Genomic DNA, 26,159 nt, shown 5'->3' with positions numbered 1-26,159 from the left:
CTGCGCTTCCTTTCTGACGCCTGAACAGTTTTCTGCCACAGTCTCTGTAGTGACGGTCCTCTGTGTGTGTGTGTGTGTGTGTGTGTGTGTGCTCAGCCATGTCTGACTCCCTGAGACCCCATGAACTGTAACCCATCAGGCTCCTCTGTCCATAGGATTTCCCAGGCAAGAATACTGGAGCAGGTTGCCATTTCCTTCTCGAGGGGATCTTCCCGATCCAAGGGTTGAACACGTGTCTCCTGCGCCTCCTGCATTGGCAGGTGGATTCTTTACCACTGAGCCACGTGGGAAGCCCCTTTGTAAAAGAACGATGATTCTCAAATGCTTGTCCGAGTAGAGCGTGTGTTGGGGTGTAAGGTTGGCAGTGCCTTTATCATAAGAACTAGGCTTTACTATGAGGCTGTATTATTTTAGGAAATACCGTAGTGAATAGTAAATAGTGACTGTAATGACTTAGCTCAGCAAAATAAAGTTAGCAATCCCCAGTTTTTTAGAACATGGAACTTGTACTCTTCTAGACTGATTATAGATTCAAAAGTAACACTCAGTGTTCCTTTTCTGTTTTCAGGGATGACTCTGTCCCAGAAGACAACATCTGGAGGGGCATCCTCTCTGTAATTTTCTTCTTTCTTATCATCAGTGTGTTAGCTTTCCCCAATGGTAAGTGACGTAATGCTGTCTCACATTTCTCCTCTGCATTGTGCTCCTGTTGGTATTTTTGAGATGCATGTCATCTAGAAGATGAAACTGGAGGGTGGAATAAAAAAAGAATCTGAATGTTGCGTGGTGACTAGGGGAACAGGCTCTGGAGGCAGACTGCCCATTCCGCCATTCCCAGCTCTGTCACCTCTGTCCCTCTTTAAGATGTTTCTGTCTGAAATGGAGAGAAGTACAGTGGTAAGAGTTAACTGAATTAATACCGTAAACTACTCTGAATAGTGACTGACGAATCATAAGCTCTCAGTGAATGTCAACTGTTCTTATTGCTGTTTTAGGTATTATCAGCCAAGTCATAAATTATGCAATTACTGCTCATTTACTCCTTTTTGCTAAAGGTGGGGTCAGTGCTCTAATGAATATTAGTTAAATAACTTGTTGTCTTTAACTGGAAACTTTGCTGGGATATGAATTTTCATTACCAGGTTAAAAAAATGATTACTGTGAAATTTTCCTCTTTCAGTGTTACGGAGTGAGGCAAAAGCCTTGGTGTAAAAACTAATTTGGTATTCCGCCACACTTAAGATTCACCCCTTTCCTCTGAATTGTCCCTAACAAGTTACATTATTTTTTCTGATTCTGCTTCAGTACTTCCTCCCTGTAATAGTCTTTACTTATTCTCTGCACGTGATTTTCTAAATATTCACTTTTTGTATCCTGTTTCTTTAACATTTAGGGTATTTTGTAACTTGCAGTCTTTTTTTGTGAGCTATGCTCCATGGGCCCTGCTCAGGTTTTAAATATGATAATTTAAGATGTGCTTCTCCATCCTCCTATCTATTCAGTAGAGTATAATCTGTAATATACAGAGCTCATTATGAACGTTACAGATGCTACCTGGAGCTGCACCCTGGTGATAGGATTCCAATACCAATTCCATTGTGTGTGTGGGTGTGGAGGGGTGGTGTCCCTCTGCCACCTAGCATTGCTGAACATCAGCTGGGCTTCCTGCAGTTCTACTCAATTTGACACTGTCTGCCTGGGGATAGATTGGATTTCGCAGGTTGAGTCCCACCAGGCTGCTCCTGCCTCCACTCAGATACCAGTCACAAGTCCAGGGTGTCCCCTGGCTGTAGATCAGAGGTTCCCGTGACCTCCTCTTTGGGTTTGACTAATTTGCTAGAACAGCTTGGGAGACCAGTTTACTCACTAGATGACTGAGAATATTAATCAACAGCCAGATGCAGAGATGCTTGGTGGGAAGGAAGGAGACCCTTCCATGCTTCTCGGGGTGCCATTCCCACCAGACCTCCATGTGCTCACCAATCCAGAAGCTTTCTGAGCTCTATCCTTTCAGGTTCAATGGAAGTTTCATCACATTGGTGATGACAGATTAAATCTTTGGCCATGGGCAATTGATTTGCCCGCCAGGCCCTCCCCCATCCCCAGAGGTCAGGGGGGGCGGCTGAGGGTTCCTATCTCTAATCACCTTGTGGGCTCCAGGACCTCCTTCCTAAGCCACTTTATTAATGTAACAAAAGACTCTTATCACTTAGGAAATTCCAGGAGTTTAGAACTCAGTTCCAGAAAGGGGACAAAGATCAAATACTTGCTTCTTATAGATCACAGTACTCAGGAAAGTCCCCTGCATACTCACGAGTTCTGTTCCAGAGTGCATTCGTAAGTCCAGTTTGTTCATAAATTCAACAACGCTAGGTACCCAACTAATACATTCGGCTACATAGTACATTGCTATAATAGATTTATAATACTTTTCACACAAATAGCATATTAAGAAAAACAAACCCAAAAGATAAAGCGTTGTTAGTCTCAGAGTACAGTACTTTGAAAAGTACAGAGTGTTAGCTGCTCAATCGTGTCCAACCCTTTGCGATCGCATGAACTTTATAGCTCTCCAGGCTCCTCTGTCCATGGAATTCTCCAGGCAAGAATTCTGGAGTGGGTTGCCACGCCCTTCTCCAGGGGATCTTCCTGACCCAGGGATTGAACCTGGTTTTCCCCCATTATAGGCAAATTCTTTATCATCTGAGCCACCAAGGAAGCCTGAAAAGTACAGTCATACCAGCTATACCATGGCTGCTTTCACACTTGCTTCTGGACACCTTGGGCTTGAAATAAAGATACTGTACCACTGTACTCTATACAGTGAAAGTGAAAGAAAAGTGAAAGTGAAAATTGCTCAGTCGTGTCTGACTCTTTGCAACCCCATGGACTGTATAGTCCATGGAATTCTCCAGGCCAGAAGACTGGAGTGAGTAGCCTATCCCTTCTCCAGGGGATCTTCCCAACCCAGGGATCGAACCACGGTCCTCCACATTGCAGGCGGATTCTTTACCACCTGAGCCACCAGGGAAGCCCAAGGATACTGGAGTGGATAGCCTATCCCTTCTGCAGCGGATCTTCCCCACTCAGGAATTGAACCGGGGACTCCTGCATTGCAGGCGAATTCTTTACCAGCTGAGCTGTGAGGGAAGCCCACTCCGTGGAGTACTATACGGTAAAGGACACCAAAGCATAGCCACTCGTAGAGCATGCATGCACATGAGGGTGTACACCAGACACGTGAACTCACTTACGTGATTGGACACACAAATGCACGTTCACATCTTTGAATGTTTACAACTTGAAGGTCCATATGTAGGGGACTGGCTGCATTATACATGGCAAGTCTTTCAGGTTTTCCCACAATGTTGGCACTGGAATTTTGTTCTGTATTATTATTTTTTTTAATGAGCATTTTTCTTTTTCTTTTTTTTTTTTAATATTTATTTGTCTGTGCTGGGTCTTAGTTGTGGCTTGCAGCATCTTTAGTTGTACCTTTCAAACTCTTAGTTTCGACATGTGGGAATCTAGTTCCCTGACCAGAGATTGAACCTGGGCCCTCGGCACTGGAACCGCGGAATCTTAGCCCCTGGACCACCAAGGAATTCTCTGTTCTATAATTTTGTGGGTTCTGCTGGTAGAGTAATAATCTAACCAGTAAAACCATGATTCTGAATCCTTCGGGGAGTGGATTATTCTAGATGACCAAGTTATTTGGCAGCTGAGTTTAGTTCTCCAACCCCCTCAAGCTTTTAGATTTTTACTTTTATTTTTATGTTTTTAGTGAAAAGCTTTCAAGATATGAAAACCTGTGTCTTAGAGTAGGCTGCCGTGATAGAATACCACAGACTGAGCAGCTTAAACAGAAGATTTCATCCTGACAGCTGTGAGCCTGTGAAACCAAGCAAGCTCTGTGCTTGCGGAATGCAAGAGCCAGCCAGGCACAGAGCAGACATTGCTATTCCCAAAAGAAGAGACTGGAAAGAAGGAAGGGGTGACAAGTTCTAGGCCAAAACTTAGGAAGGCAAACTCTGTGAGATCTCAGGGTTTAAGAATAAGCCTCCTGGACTTGATGCTCCGCCTTCCAGACCCCCAGGAGCAGCGGTCTGCCCCCATAGCTTGCCCAGTGAGGGTTGAATCCCCGAGACTCCAGTACACTCTTCTCCCCGGCTCTGCTGGGCATCGGTCTTGCCCTTGGAAACTAAGGTGAGGCTGTCCTGCTCCTGTCCCTGCCATGGCCCTGTCATGGAAGTGGACAGATGATCTCTGAGCTACCGTGGGGTCCTTTTTCCTAGGTTTAAAGGATAGCAAACATTCACAGTCAAGTAGCTCTGTGGTTTGGGCCTGGAGGATCCAGGAAGTCCAACTGTCTTCACCTTCAGGGTTAGAATTTCACCATGTGAATTTGAGGGGATGCAAACCTTCCATCTACAGCACCTGCATACCTTATGCAGATAATGACCAAACATAATTTGGGCTTTCCTTGGTGGTGAAAGTTCTTATAATACACAGTGATTGCAGTATGAAGAGATGTTCAAGATACAGAGAGGTCATGGAATGAAGAGGGATTGGCCTAGCTATGACATTCACGTTGTAGGAAACGTCCCCAGTGTTGAACAAGCTTTTCAGGTTATTTGTCTTACTTTCTTCCTCCCGCTTCCAAAACACAAGGGCTTCACAGGCGGCGCTAGTGGTAAGGAACCTGCCTGCAATGCAGGAGACACAAGAGACTCAAATTTGATCCCTGGGTTGAGAAGATCCCCTGGAAGAGGTCCTGGCAACCCACATCAGTATTCTTGCCTGGAGAATCCCCATGGACAGAGGGACCAGGTGGGCTGCAGTCCAAAGGGTCACAAAGAGTCGGACATGACTGAAATGACTCAGCACGCATGTGAGCCCCAGCACACAACATATCAAGATTTTAGGTTTAGGGACAGGTTGGACTTCATGGAGCCCATCCGGTCTTTCAAGGGCGCTGTGCCGTTGTGCAGCTTAAGTGGCCACTTAAGGCATCGAGCATTTTCTAGACAGTGGTGGTCCCCCTGAGCTCTGGAACCTGGCCTTACAGAGGTGGCCTAAGAATGTAGCCCAGAGTAGATGGTAAACTGCATCTCAGGTTTGCTGCCAACACAAGGCCTGCGGCTGCCTGAGCCCCGAGGAAGGGGGAGTAGGTGACAGTTCACCTGGTGGTCCCTGTCTCCCCCTCAGCCCCGGCCTGCTGTGTCCTGTGTAGGTCGGTGGCCTACTTCCCGGCCATCATTTGATGCCAGGGCCACTGTTGATCCCTCTCTTCTTGTTTCTTATCTCATTTGTCCCCCACCATCTTTTTTTTTTTTCTTTTAATTTTTATTTTAGACCAGTCAATGAGAACATAGTATGTACGCAGGAAACTAATCAATCCAGAGATGTGTGTGTCCTTCCAGCCTCCTGTTTTCCTTGGCTGGGTGTTCATTCTTGCCTGTTTCTTCTCAGCTTCGAAGGTTTCTTTTCTGCTTTTTGAAAAAAAATTAGGCTTGCTAATTCTAAGAGCCGTACTAGAAGTTTAGGGATTCCCAGACTCAGCCCGCCGTAGCTGTGATTTTACCGCCTTCCCTGCTGGGGGACTCCAGCAGGCACTGGGGCTGTGGTGCTTTCCCCAAGATCCCCAAAGCCCTGAACGGTGGGGATTGCGTCTGTCGGATGTGACATTTCGCATGATTTCTGCTGATTTTCTCTTCCCTCGTGGAGACCTGTCATCTTCAATGTGCACGTAACTGGCTCAATCTCTCATGGTGGGACTGGGCTTTTGTTTTACCTTTTGGAAAGATAAAAGCTGTTTGTTTTCATGCTTTCCCTGCCTGCCCTGACTTGGTGATAACATGCAAAGCAGGGAGGACCCGCAGAGTCCTGCTTGGTTTACAGCTGATCCCAAGGCCGGCCAGTCACTCCTGGATCACCCTTAGCAGCTGCTGCCGGCCTGGGATTAGGGCCCAGCCCTGCACGGTCCCGGACTCAGCAGAGCCCTGGTCTCGTCTCAGGCTAGGCCGATCGTGAGGTGCCTCGTCTCTGTCTCCTGTGCGTTTCTCTGTCTCTCTGCCAGTCTCTGGCTCTTTCTCCCAGGAGCGCAGTCTCAGGGCCTCAGTTGGCCTGTATCTGGGGTGCTTGGACTCCACATCTGCAGGGGGGAGGCTGTGCCTTTCCTCCTCTGGTGCCCACAGATGTCAGCCCCCAGATTGACCAGACCCTTTGCCCACAAAAAGGACAGAGACCTTCAGCCTTCTGTGCAGGAAGGGTTAGGATATCAGGGAAGCCATGCTTGAAGGGACTGTCTCCCAGCCACGTGTACTGAGCGAGCCCACTGTGTCTGCCTTGTTGTCTAAAGAGCCAGTTACTGTACATCAGATCAGTAAAAGCTTAAGTTTCCACGTTAAAGAATGCTGTCCTTGAACATTATTTTTTGAATCGGGGGGGTGACATGGAGTTCATGCAGGCGGGGACCTGGCCGGCCCTCTGGGAAAGGGTCCCCCCCGGGCATGTGACTGGCCCCTCTCCCAGCTGGCATTCAGACGCCACCCTTTGCGGGAGCCGTTCCGCTGGGTGGATGGTTCTCTGAGTGGGATGGACACGCCTCTTCCCATTCCAGTCTTGCCACCTTGTCTTGCACTGTCCCCACCCTTGGCGCAGATTCTCGAATTAAGTATTGGAGTGAATGGGAGGAACGGAGCCCAGCGTCTGCCTTCTCCTTGAAAGGCAGTTTTGGGGAAGTGCCCACAGTAGATGGCATTCCCAGAATGGCTCTGCTTTGGCAGATTCAAGTGCATTTCTCCTTGACCTAGTAAAGGTTGCCCTAAACGTTTACGCAGAAGCCTGCATTTGGTGCTCTCCATATGTCTCGTGAGTGTGATCACGTTCACGTATGCTCTCTGCGTGCTAGGACCAGCCCGCTCCTACAGGAGGGGGCCCTGTGGTTCTTTTGGTACAGAGTCTAGGTAACAAAGACCCTTGACTTTCTCCATAAGGTCTATAACAGTCGGTGTGCTTTTGGCCACAAATAATAGGAAACCTCTTTCAAAGTGGCTTTAAAGAATAAATAAAACGTTTGCTTTCTTGCATCCACGGGAGGTTCTGAGAGAGAGTTGGTTCAGGGGCGTCTAATTGAGCAGCTCAGTGACACGTGAAGACCTGGGCTGTCTACCTGTCTCTGCTCCACCCGCTTCATCGGGACTGAGCTCTGCTGCCCTCGTGGCTTTGGGAGAGCTGCAGCCCTGCTGATGTGCGGCCGTGGACGGTGTCCAGCAGCAGAGGAGGCTCCGTCTTCCCCTGCACCTTTTTACGAGTGAAGAGGCCTTTTCTAGAAACCCGCAGCATGCATGCCCTCCCTCCTCTTTGGTTAGGCGTAGGCCCTATGCCACCTCTGCTGCGGACAGGCGTTTAGAGGCTGGAGGACCTCCCAGGCACATTCATAGATCTCCAGTAGATCTCCACTGACTGGAAGAGTGGAAGAGAACCAGGATTACCTCCATCAGCTTAGAATTTACTGCTGGGTTACATGGAGGAGGAGTGGAGGAGACTCAAGCAGACTTTTTCATTTGACAGTCGACAGAGTGAGTGATGGGGTGGGTTCCAGAGTTCCTTCCATCCGATAAACGCATAAGGAGAGAGACCCCAGGGGGAGACCTGGGAGGGGGAGGGTCTGTTACCTACACCCGCTTCTTTCCTGTCACCTTCTCTCCCATTCTCTTTCTTCTGGTTCCCTTGAAGAAAATATTTTAAATGCCACCTCCACCTCCTTAGAGCAACTGGCCCTCCCATGTAAGTGTATTTTTAACTATGCCACTGTGTCATTGGAGTGTAATTATAACTGCGTCACGGTCACTGGAGTGAAATTTAGAAACCCGCTGCATCTCCAGCTGGCTGTGAAATTTCTTTCAACAGGTGACTTCTGTGTGCCTTTCCAACTTCGGAGGGCCTCCTTTACGGTTCCTCCCCTTCTAGCCCACCCGACCCCAGCCACCCCGTCCTTATCCTGGGCCCCCATTGCCCAGCCCACGGTGGTCTTCTCAACAAATACATGTTGCATTAAGTAATGAATCTGTCAGGAAAGAAGTTCACAGAATTAGCCTTCTTTTGTCCTCTCCTCTTCTGCAAGAGGAGCACCGTTCAGCTTTTCTTCAGGTTATTTTGAAGAGGGTGAGATCTCTAGGATGTCTTGATTTTTCCGAGTTTACCCTTCTATTTGTCCTCATCTGATTTCTCTGAGCTTAGATAGTGTGAATCACATCTCCCTGAGGCATGAAGATGATCCAGAAGGTTCACTGTCTCCTAAATTAAAAGAAGAAAAAAATATTATCTCCCCCCATTCTCTGTCTCCTGCCCCACGACTTTTTTTTTTTTTGATAGAAAAATTCTCTCTTAGGTTTGAAATTTGCTGAGAGATCGTTTTATTTGCCTTTTCTAGGTTTTTCCTAGAGGAATTTCAACTTTCAACTAGTACTAATCAAATATCTTGCAGTTTCTTTTGTCAATTACACCCGATAAAGCTGAAAACAAGATAATAAAGGGAAGAGGCAGACTGCGAGGCTCCCAAGCACAGTCCTGCTGCTGCCAGAGAGGCCGCTTCTGACTTGGGTTAAAAGGAGTCTCTCTCCCTAGGGTTGGTTCTTTTAGCTCATATGTTCGTGGATGTGACCATAGGTTGCTGGCAATTCAGGCTGTGATCTTATGTTTTGATTTCCGAGGAAGTGTTTTAAATGCGTGCTCTCTGCTAGCAAAGACGTTTGATTTCTGTTTTCTTTTGAAATCAAACTGGCTCTTAATATCTGATTGAAAATGAGGTATTCCAGTCATAGGGACTGATAAGAAAGTAAAACATGTAGTTTTTCATAATGTGTCTTGTATGAAAACCACCTTCGTAAATCAAACCAGCGCTGGTTTCTCCATCACCACCCTGAGACGTCTGCCCCGTCTCTCCTGTATAATTGAACTGAGGACCCAGACTTTTCCAGGCAGCTTTTACGAAATCAAAAATAAAGTATAGATAAAAAGTCCTGCCCAACCCCCCCACCCCCCGCCCCATGAGATGGACCACCCCTGCTGGTGTCCTGGCTGTAACACTGGGCAGAGGAAGACCACCGAGAAAATAGTTTGCGGGGGAGTAAGATCTGTGGGCAGGCATTGGGATGAGGTAAATAGTCCAGGATGGCTCTGCCCGCGTGGGCAGGTGGATGCTATAGGAGGCGTGGTTTTAGAAGTGACTTGATTGGCGTAGCCAAGTTTGCATGAACACCAGTGAATGTAAGTATCAAGGCTCATCCTATAGGAAACCGCCAGCCTTATCTTCCATCTTTTAGAAGGCAAAACAGTATTTTTAGCAATATTATTGTCTCTGATGGTGAAGAGACTGTTTGTGAGTAATACGGCTGGCGTCTACTTCTGAAAATACTACACGAAAGCATTCAGAGTTTCTTCTTAGAAAGAAGAGGGGGGATTAGACAACTGGAATAAGGCCTGGACTGGGTTTAAAGTTAGCTCCTGAAAGGTCACCTAACATTCCAGGCTGGCCTTAGAGCTCACCTTTTGTAGGTAAAAGGCCCTGGTACTCTGTTCCCGCCCACCCAGTTCAGGGCAGAGCTCCCTGGGGCTCCACTGTCTCTTCTGAAACCCCCGCATCGGATTTCTGAAGTCTTCCTGAGATCAAATGCAAGGCAGAAAGGGCAGTTTTAAAAATCGTATTTTATGAGAAACATTTTTGATGTAATATTATGGTATATATGTGGGATGTTGGAGAAAAGAGGGAAAAATTCCATAGTCATAAATCAAGATAAGGCTTTTAAAAACCAAATTGCAGTGCCGTAAGATGGACATTCTCTCTCCAGGCCTTGGGACATGTCTGTCTCAGGAATGACAGCCGGACAGAGAGACATAAGTCTTGAGCTGAAGCAGTTGCACATTGGGTTGCAGAGAGCTTAAGGCCCCATCAGCCCCACATTCCTCAACCACCCTGTCCTCTTATTTACTCTGAAATGGCCCTGCTTAGGGTTAGCTAGAAGAAGGGGCTAAGTTCTCCTTTCAGAAGGCCGCTCTTAAAGTAACCACAGGCCAATGATGACTTTGGAGGCCTTTCTGTTGGTCAGTGCAGGCTCTTGTATCAGTTCCCTGCCCTCTCTCTCATCCTTCCCATCTTTCCAGACCTTCTCAGTTCCACATCACCACAGCACTAAGCTCCATCACTAGCTTGTTTCTCTCTGCCCCTCTCCCGGCCCCGAGACAGTCCTGGCTCAGACCCTCCACGCTGTGCCCCTCCCCGGCCCCGGTCTCCCGAGCTGGCCCAGTCCTGGCAGTTGATGGAAAAGTACTGTGGGTTCTCCAGACCTGAAGTGGAGTCCTGGAGAGGTATGGCCGTGAGTTCCTTATGCCCTGATGCCTTTATCTGTAGAAAGGGAAAGATGGTGGTCCTCACATCATCTGCCAGGAGGACTAAGGCGTAGTGTGTCTCGTCCCCCAGCCTGCTACCCAGTAAGGGTTAAAGGAAAGCACTGCTGAAACTATTAGAATCAGGAGTGCTCTTGAGAAGAACACTATGTGGTTTTAAAGTATCGATCAGGCATGGAATTCTGTTGCAAGCCAAATAATAGATCTTGGAGTTTCAGAGTTCACCTTGTGAAAGGAAATCATAGAGAAAGCTGCGGTCCCCTGTTCTCTCTGAAAGGTTAATTCAGTAGTTTGGATGGAGTAACGCTTGCAAGCCAGACTGCTACTGAAAGACAAGTCATTGCTGGTGACAAGCGAAGCTATTACCTAGCATCCGTGAAGAAGAGCATTTGGAAGAGAAAATTAACTTAAAAGATGACAAATATAACCATCAATTTTCTGGTAATTTGCAAAGAAAGTTAACCAGGTTGTGTTACCTGGAAGGGGATTCTAGCTTCTGTGCTTCACTTTGCCTTTTCTGAGGAAAAAAGCAGCTGATTAAAAAGAATACAGGTATCCCTTGTAGTCCGAATCTTTGCTGTCAGAACTCAGAAATCAGAGGTTAACTTTCAAATTCCTCAGTATCTGAGCTCTCGCGCTTGCCATCCAAAACTCAGACACCATATTCATTTGGATAAAGCAGAGTCCCCCACAATCTTAACTTCTGAACTCTGAACATATAAACCCAGAATCTGAATCAGTATTCCTCATATGAATGTGGCTCATCCAAAGAAAGCAGTTAGAATATGTTTCAGTGTAGCCTTTTTTAAGAAGAAATAGGCCATTTGGAATGAGTTACAGAATAAAAATTACAATGTAATGTTCGCTTCAGGGAGGATTCCAGGTCACAAGCAACAGAAGCTGACTCTGCTGATGCAAGAGCCTGTTCTCAGATGTTAACTGGCTGGAGGAATCCTGGGAGGGCTCGGAAACCAGCCGCCCCTCCCGCCGCCAGCTAACCTCTGAGCTGGCGCATCACCCAGACCTGGTCTGTGAGTGTGCCTTGACCAGAGTCTGTCCCACTGTCACATCTGCAGTGCCTGCTAAATGGAACTGCCCCAGGGTCACCCGTGCGAGGGGTGCCGCCCCCCACCAGTGTCCCTGCCAGCCAGGATCACGGGGCCGAGGAGGGAGAGGAGCACTCTGTACACTTCTCTCCACTGTCCGCAGCCCCTGATGTTCCCTAGCACAGATGCAGCTGTAGGATCGGGACCCAGTTATGAAGAAAGCTGGGCTGCAAGTTCTGGCCTGTCTCCTGGAGATAAGGGATCACACCGCTGGAAATCCTCCAAGTGCAGGAAGGCCTGGGCAGCCCCAAAATAGGTCAGGGGCCCTCTAGGACAGTGATCAGTATTTGCCAGCTGTAACCCTTCAGTTAGTGGTCACTCAGTTTAGTGGATCAAGGCCCAGATTACTTGCATTCATCTCCTGTTACTTTTTTTTTTCTTTTTAATGAGATAAAATAGAAGGCAACATATTGTTATATCACATGTAGTAAGTTTCATCCTGTGAAATTTTGGCTTCCCTTTTGTGAAATCTGGTATCTGCGTATCTGAACTGGTCAGAGGTATTTTGTTACCAGGGGTCATGATCAGAGGCCCCCGCACCAGCATGTCCCCGGCTCCAAGGCTTTGCTCTCAGTGTCACTCCCCATCTCACTTGTTTGCCAAGCACAGCGTTTCTTTTATTGTTGGTCCATCACGGTCCTGTCTGTCTGTCTGACACACACACGATTCCATCTGTCTGTCTGTCTCTCTCTCTCACACACACACACACAGGATGTCCAGAACAAAGCGTGAGGTTTATTGTTAAGATCCAGTGAGTATTACATGCAGTAAAAGGCTGGTCTAGTGACCTACTCACTGTCATTGTGTCCATGGGAAGTTATCATCTGATTCTGAAGACAAAGCTTTAAGAAAAAGAAAAAAAAAAGCGTCTGTTGTGATCATGCCTGTTACAATTGTGGGGACAGTTGTTACAATGTAGATAAAAGCTTTCAACCTAGACTTTGACCTCCCAGAATTTTCCTAGAGAAAAAGTTTTGACAGTAGAGAGGTTTTTTAACCCCTTATCTCTGTGGAAATCAGCAGCGCTGTCTTTATTTTGGTCTTGGTTTGAAGGCAGTCCTTTCTGACCTTGTAATGTTATCTCCGCAGGTCCGTTTACCCGGCCTCATCCGGCCTTGTGGCGAATGGTCTTTGGTAAGTTACACATTAGTCAGTTTCAAAATCCATTCTACTCTCAACAGATCTTTTTTCCTGTTATGTTAGGGCAGTTTTTCATACCGCTCTACTGTAAAACTTAATACTTTTTTACTTTTTGGTGTTCTGGTATCAGTTCGTTATTAAAATGCTTTACCATAAAATAAAGTGCTGGTGACAGCGGAAATTCTCATACACATGAACTGTTTCAATCCCTCCCACCCTCTCAGCCTCCCAACACCGCTGTCCATTAACGCACAGGATCTGATGTGAGGGAATGTGGCTTGTTCCTCCTGACGTTGCTCTTCACCAGTGAAGCTCGCATGCCTCGTATGAGCGTGTTTGCCTCGTCAGCATCCAGGAGGGACCGAAACCCCAGCAATCTCCCCAGTGTCGCAAATGGGAGAGAACTCAGAAAAGGAGAGCTCTTAGCAAAGAGCCCTGATTTCAACTACGGTTTAGTGATGAGCGTCACATATATGTGTTGGGTCTCTTACGACGTTTACTTGACTTCTAGTCCAAAGAGTAAAACCACCTGAGTGGATTTAAATCTTATCTTTAAAACTCTGGGACTTGGCTTCATCTTACCTAAGTAATCATCCAAAAAAATTATTCAAGGTTCAGAAAGTGTAATCTTACGTGAAGGGACCCTTAAAATGGAGATTATGCTCAAGTCTGTTTATTTTTCACCCTTCAGAGATCACAAGTAAGTCTCTCTGAGTTCAGTGGTGAGCCCCGGTCGTGTGCCCAGAAGCCGTCCCGAGTGGGCGGCTCCTGTGGCCCTGAGCCTGCAGGCGGAGGGGCCCCGGGGAGGGAGGGCGGCTGTAGCAAGCACCCTGGGAAACAAATCAGTAATCTGAGCAGAGCAGATGTCTCCCGGTGGCAGAAAGTTTATTAAAACCACAAGAAGCGACGTTGACTAAGTAGCCACTTTCACTTGGGGGTGATGGGAGGCGCGAAGAAAGTGTACTTAAGCAGAAACTTGCCTGCAAAGAAGGATCCAGGCAAAGATGCCGGGAGGCAGGTCAGGCCAGAAGAGGCAGAGCCGGGTGCAGATGGGACCACAGAGCTTGGGAAGGGCTGGGGGATGCAACGGGAGGGTTTTTTTTTTTTTTGCAGGTAAGTACATGACTCATTTCCGTTTCTTACAAGATCGCTCTGGTTGTATTATACTTACAGCTCATGGACTTAATATGGCCACTTCAAAGTTGTGAGTCGTTTTCAGCTAGATGGCTACATCTAGTTTTTCTAGTTTCGTATGGTCCATTCTAGGTAATGAGCAGTTTTATTTCTTCCCTGGAGTCCTAGAACCCTTTGATAACCTGATGAGAACTATAGACCCTTTCCCAGAATACACACACAGGCACACACAGAGTTTTGCCTATAATATTCAGGCCTTCGGGGAAGGCATTTTAGAAAGCCTGGCATTGAAGCCCAACTGTGAACTCGCGTTCACGGAGCCTCCTGGTCCACACTTTCTTTGTATCCCAAAATAATTATTTCAAAAGGGTCATAATGAGAAGGTGAGTGGGAGGTGTTTGCAGTGAAAGTCTGTAAAAGTAGCTGGTACATAATAATACCTAGAAGGCCATCCTATAGACGTGTCTAAAAACGCATGCACCCTGGGCCCTTGGATACACGACTGAGTCAGCCGTGTACTCTCAGCCATCCCCCCGCCCTGAGGACCAGAAGAGGCCTCGTCTGCCAGCCGCTCCGGAGGATTCCATTCCAGCCAGGGACACTCTCTCCTCCAGAGCGGCTCCCTGGGGACCGGTGCCAGCCCACTTTGGATGGGGCGCTGCGGTCCAAGGTCATTTATATCACAGCATCTAGATGTCCTCCAGAAGCATTTTCTTCCCAGCAGATTCGAAAAGAAGAGGGAAAGTCACAAAGCCATTGGGGGCTGGTTCTCAAGTCTTTCTAAAATGTCTTTGCAGGCTTTTGTCTTCTTACAGTAGATTATTGAATTTCTTTTTCAAATGACGTGGGGTGATTATTAGGCTACCAGTTACGATGTGATCATGCCCACAGGGGTTAATGTGGGGTGTAAAGGGGGGGATGAGCGATCCTGGACCACCTCTCACCCCTCAAACCCCAAACCGGGCCATCTGTCAGGCCTTCCTTGCCCGCCTCCAGTCCAGTCTCCATGCAAGTGGCCAGAGTCCATCTCCTGAAGTGTTCCCTAGGTCATCTGATTTTCCTATTTGGATCCCAGCAGGGGCTCCTCCTTTGACTTAAGGTCAAGTCTGCGGTCTTGGCGGTAGCCCTGAGCCCTGGCCATCCCTTCCTAGCGGCCTCACTCCCTTCCCGTCTCCGCCAGCTCCCAGCCACGTGCAGACAGCAGGCCCTCTTGCCAGGAACCCGCCTGCTCGCCTCTGCCTGCCTTCCCGGCCCGAGTGCAGCGTCCTCTCGTCCACCCCCTCCAGCTCTCAATGTCAGCATCCCTGCTCAGAAGGGTTACTCCACCCTTCGGTCTAGATGAGAACAGAGTGTCAAATTCGCATCGAAGGAAAACTGCTGTCACACGACGGGTCTCCACAGCCCACGTTTTAGCACCGGTGTCTGCTTGGGGCCATAAGCGATCGGAGTTTGCCGTCTGACCCCGGCTCCCTGCCCGGGCCTGAGGGTGTTTCTTGTTCCCTGCAGGGCTCAGCGTGCTCTACTTCCTGTTCCTGGTGTTCCTTCTCTTCCTGAACTTCGAGCAGGTTAAATCCCTGATGTACTGGCTAGACCCGAACCTTCGCTATGCCACGAGGGAAGCAGACGTCATGGTACGTACTTATCCCCTGTGTGTTAGAGAAGCTGGTTGACGCCTTGGGTGCAGGAGGTAATGTTGGCTTCACATCTTAAATTGGTCCTACGTAGAAATTTCTCCCATATTTCCTACATAGATAACCTCGGCACCAGTCTCTGGGTGGGCTGGTGTGGTGCCTGGATCCACGAGTGACCCAGTCCAGGGATGTGAATCCTCTCTTGGCCCAAAGCGGGTGGTAGGAAGAGGTGAATGTTACCGTCAGTCATAGATGGGAACTCTGCCCCTGATACTTGTAAGCTATGGGGCCCTGGGCTGTGGACCTGTAGCCTGTTCCCTTTTCTGTAAAGTGACATGGTACTTCTCTTGGACGTTTACTGTGACCTAAACGAGGGCCTAACATGGTGCTTTGCACGCACCTGGCCCTCCAGTGCTGGCAGCTCAGCTCCGTCAGTGTCTCCCGCAGCCCCTCTGCCCCCCGATTCCAGCCCTGATGCTCTGATCCTTCCCACCTGCTTGCCATGAAGAGGCCAAGTTGTAATGAGGGAGGCCATTTCATTCATTATTTTTATGAAGCCACAATAAATAATTTTGTTCTTGGCCAAAATGACTAATGTGCTTTGGCTTTTAGTGAAGAGATTACTTTATACTGTAATACTGTTCTTTTTTCAATTTTTAAAAGGCCTGACATTTAGTACAGGTTGAAGAAATACCTAGTGACAATCAGAAAAGAAGAACAGCATTTAGGCCTTAGATGGGTCCTTGTTTAACAAGCCTGAATGCGGTACAGAGGAGTTAGCTAAAAATCTAAAAAGTGATCATTCTAGTGTAATCAAGATTGGTCAGACCCTTCTTGGAATGGTATTTCCAGATTTTATCTTTAACTTTTATAAAGGACATGTTAAAGACAAAAATAAGAAGGCCAAAAATTATTTGAAGGTCTCAAGGAGCAAAGTCTGTCTTGAGATTCTTCCTCTAAGGGAAGAGAAAGGCACAGGGTGACTTCCAGCTTCTAATGATGCTGGTCACAACAGTTAGGGTGAGGTTGACAGCAGTTGCTGATTGTGGATTATCCGCTCTGCCAGACGGAGCTGGGTGCTTTATATATAGTGCTTTACGTATAGTGTATATGTTCATATCCCCCTTTTACCAAGGAGGAAACAGAAGCTTAAAATAAGATCCATCTGGGTCCAAAACCTACCTTCCCTTTAGGACAGCACCTCAAACATATAGTTACAATAACAAGTGTTTGAAACTCCCAGGTGTCTTATGAAACAGAGACTAGGAGGATATCCCAGGTTATAGTTATTACCCGCCATGAGTTTCTTGAGTCAAAGGTGTCAGGCTTGTTCTCACAGTGGGTGGGGGAGATTAAATCTCATAACATTTTGACATCCACCTTCCTTAGGAACTTAACATCACAGGGACATCCGATTGTCATGTCAATAATTACAGTCCCCCAAAGAGCTGACACTGGCATTTAAAATCTAGCTTCCGAGGACTGGCTGATTCTTTCTTGGCAAACAAAGCAAAGCCAGAGGCAGTTTTCAGCTTCTGAAATTCCAGCTGGTGCTAGCCTGGCCTCAGTGTTCTCCATCTCTAATTCCTCGTCACTCTTTACTTCCTTAAAGTAACCTTTTACAGTTCTGAGGACTTGTTCCTGGATGGCTCTAGAGAAACGCATTCCTGTTTTAGGACCTGTGGTGAGGAGAAGTGTCTTTATGTAAGACAGAAGCTTGTAGTCCCTGGTTCCCTGGGCCTTCTGCCCTCCCCATTCCTTCAGCCACCACCGGTTCCTAATCCTGATACCAGGCTCTCCTCCATGGCAGCTGCCACACGTTGAAATGCAGACACCCCTTCCCCCTGAAAATTAATATTGTAACTTGGGGTTGGGAGGGTGGTCATTGAAGTCTTATGAGAGACAGTCTTTTATGTAATTGTCTGAAAAGTTTGCTATGTTCCTAAATATTTATTCTGTTCAAAAATATGTGATCTAAGCTTCAGACAAGCTTTCAAGCCCTTCTGATATATAGACTGGTCATCTGGAGCAGCGGTCTGTTGTCTAGTAAATACTCAGTGGGCCTTTCCTATGTGCTGGACACCATGCTGGCGGTAGTGGGGGAAAGACCCCCTCACTCCCTGTCCTCTCGGGGCTTAGAATCTACAAGAAGGCAAATTAAACAAATTAATTGTTAGCTCTTTTTCTTAGAGAATTGTTTAAGATAACTTCGTTAAGTTTTAAAAATTTTATCAGCACATGCCTAATCTTGTTTCATCCCACCCTCTCGTTTCCATCTTGGATTATTATCAGACATCAATATCTAAATATATGGATTTTTAAAAACGTGACCACAATGCCATTGTTAGTTGCTTAAAGTTAACAGTATGCAGTGTTCACATCTTTTCCCCAGTTGTCTCATAAAGGTTTCTTTCTTCTTTTTTTTTTAATGGTTGACTTGTTCGAATTAGGATCCAGACAAGGTCCCCATGTTGCCTTTTTTGCAGCTCTTGTATCTCTTAATCTGCAGTCCCTCCATGCTTTGGTTTAACATCAGTGTTTATTTGTGAAAGACACTATATTGTTTATTCCATGGAGCATCTCACGTCTGGATTTTGCAGCTTGCATTTCCAGGGTATCATTAATGCATCCCCCTGTCTCCCTGTATTTCCTCTAAACTGGAAGTTAGATGTAGAAGCTGGATGGGATCCAGATTCCAGGCTGGTTTCCATTGCAGGGCTGCTCGTAGATGGTGCTGTGTATCACACTGGACCACACAGTGTCTAGGGGTCTTACAATGTTAAGCTTGATCATAGGGTCAGGGGGTCAGCATCAGTTGTAAGATGCACTATCAATTACAAAGGTCCATCTAGTCAAAACTATGGTTTTCCCAGTAGTCATGTATGGATGTGAGAGTTGGACTATAAAGAAAGCTGAGCACTGAAGAACTGATGCTTTTGAACTGTGGTGTTGGAGAAGACTCTTGAGAGTCCCTTGGACTGCAAGAAGATCCAACCAGTCCATCCTAAAGGAGATCAGTCCTGGGTGTTCATTGGAAGGACTGATGCTGAAGCTGAAACTCCAATACTTTGGCCACCTGATGCAAAGAACAGACTCATTGGAAAAGACCCTGATGCTGGGAAGGATTAAAGGCAGGAGGAGAAGGTGATGACAGAGGATGAGATGGTTGGATGGCATCACTGACTTGACAGACATGAGCTTGAGCAAGCTCCCGGAGTTGGTAATGGACAGGGAGGCCTGGCGTGCTGCAGTCCATGGGGTCGCAAAGAGTCAGACACGACTGAGCGACTGAACTGAACTGATAAATCACAGGTATGACTTGGGAGGAGAAAAGCGAAATATGCACCAAACATTGTAATACATTGAAAGTGAAAGTCGCTCAGTCGTGTCTGACTCTTTGGGACCCCATGGACTAGACAGTCCACAGAATTCTCCAGGCCAGAATACTAGCTGTTCCCTTCTCCAGGGGATCTTCCCAACCCAGGGATCGAACCCAGGTTCCTGCATTGCAGGTGGATTCTTTACCAGCTGAGCCACCAGGGAAGCCCAGTAATACTGAAGTGGGTAGCCTATCCCTTTGCCAGGGGTCTTCCTGACCCAGGAATCGAACCAGCATCTCCTGCATTGCAGGTGGATTCTTTACCAGCTGAGCTACTAGGGAAGCCCAATACATTGAAATATCCACCCAGTTCTCAAAATGCTAAATGTGAAAAAGATGTGTCATAGAATCAAGAAAGTGTAATGATTTCAATATGCAGTGCAGTGGGATAAAGAAAAAGATACGGTGCTATTAGAACTTGTCTACTCTGAGAGGTCAGGGAACGCCTCTGTAAGAGCTGATGTTTATTGTTGTTGTTGTTCAATCATTAAGCTGTGTCCCACTCTTGCGACCCCCTGGAATGCAGCACACCAGGCTCCTCTGTTCTCCATCTCCCAGAGTCTGCCCACATTCTTGTCCATTGAGTTGGTGATGCTGTCTAAGCTGACAAGTGGGAATTAGCCAAGCAAAGTGGGAGAATAGGGGGCCAGGCCATTACTCAGGAAGAAGGATCAGTCTGCATGGAGTCCCCAGCTGGGGACCTGGGGCGAGTTAGGAGTAAAGGAGAGAGGGAATGAGGCAGAGGACGGCCGTTCCTGAGGCTGGGAGATGTGGACAGGAGGTAGGAGTACTTTGTGACTGTAGTAAGAGACCCTGAAGGTGTACAAGCAGAGGAGGTGCCTGATCTCAACTGATGCTTCAGCGAGTCAGTAAACATCATGCCCCGTCTCCAGTCGGGGTTTGAAAATGGGGGAAAGAAGAGTGTACAGTATCAGCTGACTTCTTCCTGGTTAAAGCTCCGTGGAGCAGATGGCTTCAGACGTGGGCCACGTGGCGGTGCTGATCCCTTGCCCCGAATTAGGTTTCTGCTCCCCTGTCCCATTGGACATCCATGGGCTTCCTCCCACAGGGCAGAGCCCGACTCACAAAAATTCCTGCAAGGGTGAGGGGGCTGATGGGAGCCTGTGCTGTCTGTACGCGAATAATTTCCCAAGAGGGGACCCTAAAGAGGGTGGGTACGTGTGTTCTTTCTGCTTCCATGGTCACCAGCTTCCCCAGGGAGGAGTGAGCAACAGGGCAGGGCAGGAGGCCCAAGATCCTTCCACACTGCCCTCCCAAAACACATGCACACACACACCCAAACACGCACACACACCCAGACATGCACACACCCCCAGGTACACACCCCAAACACACACCCCAGAACCTGCACACACCCCCAAACATGCATACACTCCCAGACACACACACCCCTAAACACATACACCCATGCATGCACACACCCCCAAACATGCACACCCCCCCCAAGTACACACCCCTAAACACACACCCCAAACACACTCAACCCCAGAACATGCACACACTACCAAACACACAACACTCCCAAGCACACACCCCCACTCACACCCCCACACACCCTCCCTAAACATGCACACATCCCCAAACACACACACCCAAATATACACACCCCTAAACACACCCATGCATGCACACACTCCCAAACATGCACACATCCCCAAACATGCACCCACCACACACTCCCAAATGCATACCCTTCAACACCCCCAAACACACACCCCCATACATGCACATACCCCCAAAATGCTCAACCCCCAAACATGTACACACCCCTAAACACACACCCCAAACACACTCAACCCCAGAACATGCACACACCCCCAAACATGCACACACTCCCAAACATGCACACATCCCCAAACATGCACCCACCACATACTCCCAAATGCATACCCTCAACACCCCCAAACACATACCCCCATACACGCACACACCCCCAAACATGCACACACCCCCAAGTACAGACCCCTAAACACACACCCCAAACACACACACACCCAAACATACACTCCCAAGCACACACCCTCACTCAACCCCCCACACACCCTCCCTAAACATGCACACATCCCCAAATACACACCCCCAAACATATACACCCCTAAACACATACACCCATGCATGCACACACCCCCAAACATGCTCAACCCCCAAACATGCACACATCTCCAAATACACACACCCAAACATGCACATACCTCCAAACACACACACACACAAACATGCACACACCTGCAAACACACATCCACCAAACATGCACACACCTCCAAATACACAGAATCCCAGACACACACATCCCTAAATATGCACACACTCCCAAACACACACCCCCAACGTGCACACCCCCCCAAACACACATACACCCAAACACACACACACCCGAACACACACATTCCAAAACACACACACGCCCCCAAACACACACACACACACACCCAAGCACAAACACATACACAACAGTCTGATTTGTAATCTGCAAAATCATTTCATCTGTAGAGAACTGATTATAGAGATACCTGTTAAAATCTTTATAGTCTTCAGCTGAAGGTGTGTAGTCAGAGTGTCAGCTATACATTTTATAGTTTTAGAAAGCTATTGCAGTTTTCTAAGCAAGAAATAATAGTGTCATTGAGTTGGAAGGAAAACACATTGGGAGGTTAAGTGAACAGGACTTGGTGTTTGGTCTAGTGTTGGGCAAACAGCGGAGAGGTGGAGCTGTGCAGACCAGCGGCGGGTTGGCTGGGAGGGCGGGCTCCGTGCTCCCCCATCCTCCCTCCTCCCTGCATGGCCCTCGGAGTCCTCATTGCATGCCCTTTCCTCCCGCTTCCAGGGCTGTACCTGTGTGTGCAGCTCCCCAGCTGCCTTAAACCGCGGCATCCTGAGTCCCTCCCACGACCAGGACCTCGACCTCGGGATGTTCCAGATGTGACCACTGGCAAATTTGTTCCTAATGATTATTTGATAATATAATAGTTATACACCAGCAGACACACTTAGCTCTTTGTGGTGCCTTCAAAGTGCCTTCCCGTTTTTTGAAGCACAGAAATATTCTAGAGAGTCAAAAGGCCTCCAAAGTGGTCTTCAACCCATGATTGCCCTCAGAGCATCCTTCTGAAGGCAGAACTCAGCCCTCTCTTATCTAACCCTCTGCAGCGTGCTGCAGTGTAAAGAAGAGGATAGGGCGGCTGCGGAAATGGGAGTTGACCAGGCCGTGAACCGTCCTTAACCTTAGGAGTAACCGCTTTAGGCCAAGGGTGTCTCTGCTGTCTGTGATTCCTGCGACAGGCACCTGCTCCGGAGCCTGGAGAGAGAATTGTCATCCCATGGCAGTGCCGTTTGGCTTTTTTTAAGCCTTATCTTGACTTACCCCTATTGATATTTTTTCCCCTCTTTTTTTCTAGATTTTCCACTTATACATCATAATACCATATCAGAAAAAAAAAAATACAGTTTTTAAAAATGTCCTTTCGGCTTTGCAAATTAGAGTGCATTTGTTCTGAGAAAGCTTCAGAGATCTGAGGCAGTGGGTTTCAGAAGAGAGAGAGAGGCGCACCACAGTGCTCTTTTTGCTCCTTCAGAGAGTATTGTTTCTTGAATTTGAAAATATTATACTTTACAGGAGCTTCGCCAGCTGACTGAAATCTTACTCCTTCCTATTTGATTAATTTGGGAAAAGCGAATGGGAAATGTAGAACTCTCTGAGAAATTTTGTCATATGATAACTGCTTTCATAATAAATACAGAAATAAAAGGAAATTGATTTGAAAGTTTTTTAAACCATATTAAAAAGAAAAATATTAGAGACAGAACCTAAATTCTTGAAAGCTTTATAGTGTTTAAATATTTAGATTATGTAATATTATACATTGTTACGTGGAGGAGTAATTTTACTTTCTTCTAATTTCTGAAGTTGGATGTCTCAGCTTTTCTTCTTTCCTAATAAAAACATTTAAGGGTGTGTATTTTCCTCTAACTTGTGCTTAATTGTATCTCATCATTTTGATGTGTAATATTTTCATTATCATTTAATACTGAGTATATTTTAAATTTCTATTATGACTTCTTTTTAACTCCATGATATTTAAAGATGTGTTTTTAAATTTCCAAACCTATTGGCTTTCTATTTATTCCTTATTTATTAGGATTCTGTGTTTTTGTTACTGACTTTAACACAGTTGCCCTATGGGCACGAGACATGGGCTCTGTGATGTCACTTCTTTAAGATGGGTTAGTGAAAGTGAAGTCTTCAGTCGTGTCCGACTCTTTGCAACCCATGGACTAATGTAGCCCACCAGGCTCCTCCGTCCATGGGATTCTCCAGGCAAGAATACTGGAGTGGGTTGCCATTTAAGCCTTTGTAAAATGATTTTGTTTCCCACTTTATTTAAGCTTTTGCAATTCGGAACAAAGCAATTCTAGTGTATAAACTCTAATACTTGTCCATTTTTCCTCAAACATCTTCAGTTACTAAAACTTTTTATTGGGTAGGACTTATATTAGTTGTCAAGATCACATCAGTTGTTTTCATTTTATTGTCCAGACCCTGAAGCAAGTTGATTTCTAGAGCATTACTAATTATTTCCGTTTTATCTTAAACAGGAGTATGCTGTGAACTGCCATGTCATCACCTGGGAGAGGATTATCAGCCACTTTGATATATTTGCCTTTGGACATTTTTGGGGCTGGGCCATGAAGGCCTTGCTGATCCGAAGTTATGGTCTCTGCTGGACAATCAGTATCACCTGGGAGCTGACCGAGGTAAGAAGGGGGCCTGGGCTGCTATCTAGATGCTGTAGCGTGGACAGTTTGTACGTAGGAGGAAGACAGTCCGTCAGTTAGCAGTCACGTAATCTATTCTCCAGCTCCTATGGTATGAAACTATTTAAATCCCAAGGGATATTTTAAGCCTTTGTCAAACATACAGAGAAGCTCCTTGTCAGCTTCAGGCCTGCTCTATCTCACAAGTCTTAAAGAGAAACAACTGGAATCAAGCTAAAGAATGGAGTTAAAGTCCCGAACAACACAATTCAGTGGTAATGAGGACATCCGCTGAGAAGTTAATAGGTGCTCCACCCACTAACTAGTTTCCATTTTGAGATAAATAGAATTGTGGTGTTTCAGACCTTATGAGTGCAGCCAGGATGCTTTGTAGCCAAAGATGAATTCCCAGTAGAGCTCAGCTATCTCAGTAATCAAAAGTTTGTCTCATTTACTGAATTTAAGAGATATATTCTTGAAAAACTATTAGTGAAATGATATTCTGGGAACTGGTTCATTTATTGTTCAGTTATTATATTATTCTTAATCATTCCCAGGGAACAGAATTTGGCTGTGTGCACAGTTATTTCTGGATTATCATTATTCTTCAGTGATTGTGCACAGGCCCATCATTGCCCTGATCCTAACTTAGCGAGTGTTCCGGGGCCGTGAAAGTCACTTCTATTAATGTGCCCTTCACGGCCCCGGAGGCCGGAAGCTTGAGTTCAGGGTGTCGGCCAAGTTCACTGCTTCATATCCTGTCCCGGGCTTCTCCTCGCTGCTTGTGGTTTGCTGGCCGCCCCCGGTGTTCCTTGGCTTGTAGATCACCTCAATCTCCACCTTTGTCCTCACGCGGCCTTCTCCCTATGTGCCTTCACGTAGTGTTATTTCTATGAGGACACTAGTCATATTGGGTTAGGGGCCTGCCCTCCTCCAGGATGACCCCATCTTGCTAATTACATCTCCAGTGACTACATTTCTAAATAAAATCACCTTATGAGGCCCTGGAGGTTAGGACGTCCAACCTTAAAACCTTATGGGTTTAAGGGGGCCACGATTCAACACGTAACAGTGCCTGCCACTGTTTGTATGTCATCCAGAATCTTCCCCATGACCTGGAAGGGCAGCGTGTATCCCAGTGTAACAGTGGAAACCGGAGCTCAGAGCCAAGAGTGGATCCAGGAGTGCTTGCTTGTGAGCACGCCCGTGTCCCTGCCCCTGTTCCTCACACTCACTCTCAGACTTGCAGGCATCCTCAGGACCTCAGCCCGTGTGACCTGTGCGAGGCGCTCGGCCTTCCTCACCTCCCTGACCTCCTGACCTTCCCTTTCTTTATTCCCTGGCATCCTGTCGTCCCCACATCCTGACGCCTCTTCTCTAGACACCTCTCCAGGCCGTCCCTCTGCTCCCACTTGTATCTAATCTACTCTCTTCTTCGCTGAATTTCCTGTCTGCTCCCGCAACACTGTCTATTTCAACGTGATCCTTACAGACCTCAACCCCATCACATGCTTCTACTACAAACGCTTCCCTGTTTGTCCGTCGCTCTTAAAGCAAAGTCAGGACTGGGGTGGGGGGACTCTGAACAGCCTGCGAAGACCAGTGTTAGGGTGCTAGCTGGCCCAGCCTGTCTCCCCAGCCTCCCCGAGATCTCTCTCTGCCCTCTGTTCCAGCCAGCTCTGCTTCCTGCCTGCACAGTTGCTGTGTCCTCCCCTCCCAGGAAGCCATCCTCTGAGTTCTTCCCTCTCTGCCCTGTGTCATCCGCTGGCCGGGCTCGCGTTGGTGCCCCTGCAAGTAGACCACCCGGCCCTTCTCTGAAACACTCGGCCCACGTTAGATACGTGACAGGTGTCTCTTTTCTGCTAAATCTCATGCCTCCAGAGGGCAGGGCCCGTGTCTGCCCAGTCCCAGACCCCAGGGCTCTGCCTCACATGGGCAGACGCCCCCAGATCCATAGTGAGTGAGTGAAGGTGACTTTCCAGCTCCCCCGACTCCTCTCTGGGCTGTCTCACCCCCAAACCCGGTACGATGCCCCCAGATCCATAGTGAGTGAGTGAAGATGACTCTTTCCAGTTCCCCCGACTCCTCTCTCTCTGGGCTGTCTCACCCCCAAACCCGGTACGGCGCCCCCAGATCCATAGTGAGTGAGTGAAGATGACTCTTTCTAGCTCCCCCGACTCCTCTCTTTCTGGGCCGTCTCACCCCCAAACCCAGTACTTTCTAGAAAGGCTCCTCAGGCGGATGTGTGAGTCCACATCCACTCCCCTGCACTCCTGTTTCAGCAGGTCTGTGTCATGGGCTTCTGCGGAAGTTTCTCTCTGCCTCATGTGAGTTAATGCTCCATGACGTGGCTCAGACCTCGGAGTCAGTCCCAGGCGGTGAGCCGCCTGCCAGGGGTCAGCCCACAGCCCCTCACCCTCACACACAGTAGCTGTTCTGTATCTTCTCAGCAGCAGGCACATCAGGAAGACAGAATCCTTGTATTTCTGTTGTTTTGCAGCCTTTGAAAGGGCTTTCCACATGGCACTAGTGGTAAAGATCCCGCCTGCCAATGCAGGAGATGTAAGAGATGTGGGTTCGATCCC

The 26,159-nt window shown here is 47.5% G+C and overlaps 1 protein-coding gene across 2 annotated transcripts in view; it reads left to right on the top strand.

Moving 5' to 3' along the window:
• The window catches only part of PTDSS1 (phosphatidylserine synthase 1), a 69,422-nt gene that overhangs the window by 14,094 nt on the left and 29,169 nt on the right, over positions 1 to 26,159 (top strand). The window contains exons 2-5 of one of the 2 annotated variants that reach the window (XM_061123720.1): positions 569 to 660; positions 12,606 to 12,650; positions 15,297 to 15,421; positions 23,416 to 23,574. In XM_061123720.1, the coding sequence (XP_060979703.1) occupies positions 569 to 660; positions 12,606 to 12,650; positions 15,297 to 15,421; positions 23,416 to 23,574 (421 nt within the window). The remainder of the gene's footprint in view (positions 1 to 568; positions 661 to 12,605; positions 12,651 to 15,296; positions 15,422 to 23,415; positions 23,575 to 26,159) is intronic. The other variant, XM_061123721.1, reaches the window with a different exon arrangement.

Source organism: Dama dama, chromosome 21, assembly GCF_033118175.1.
Source record: "Dama dama isolate Ldn47 chromosome 21, ASM3311817v1, whole genome shotgun sequence".
Lineage (NCBI taxonomy): Eukaryota > Metazoa > Chordata > Mammalia > Artiodactyla > Cervidae > Dama > Dama dama.
The sequence above is the reverse complement of the archived record's forward strand: the minus strand, read 5'-3'. Positions and strand labels throughout refer to the sequence as shown.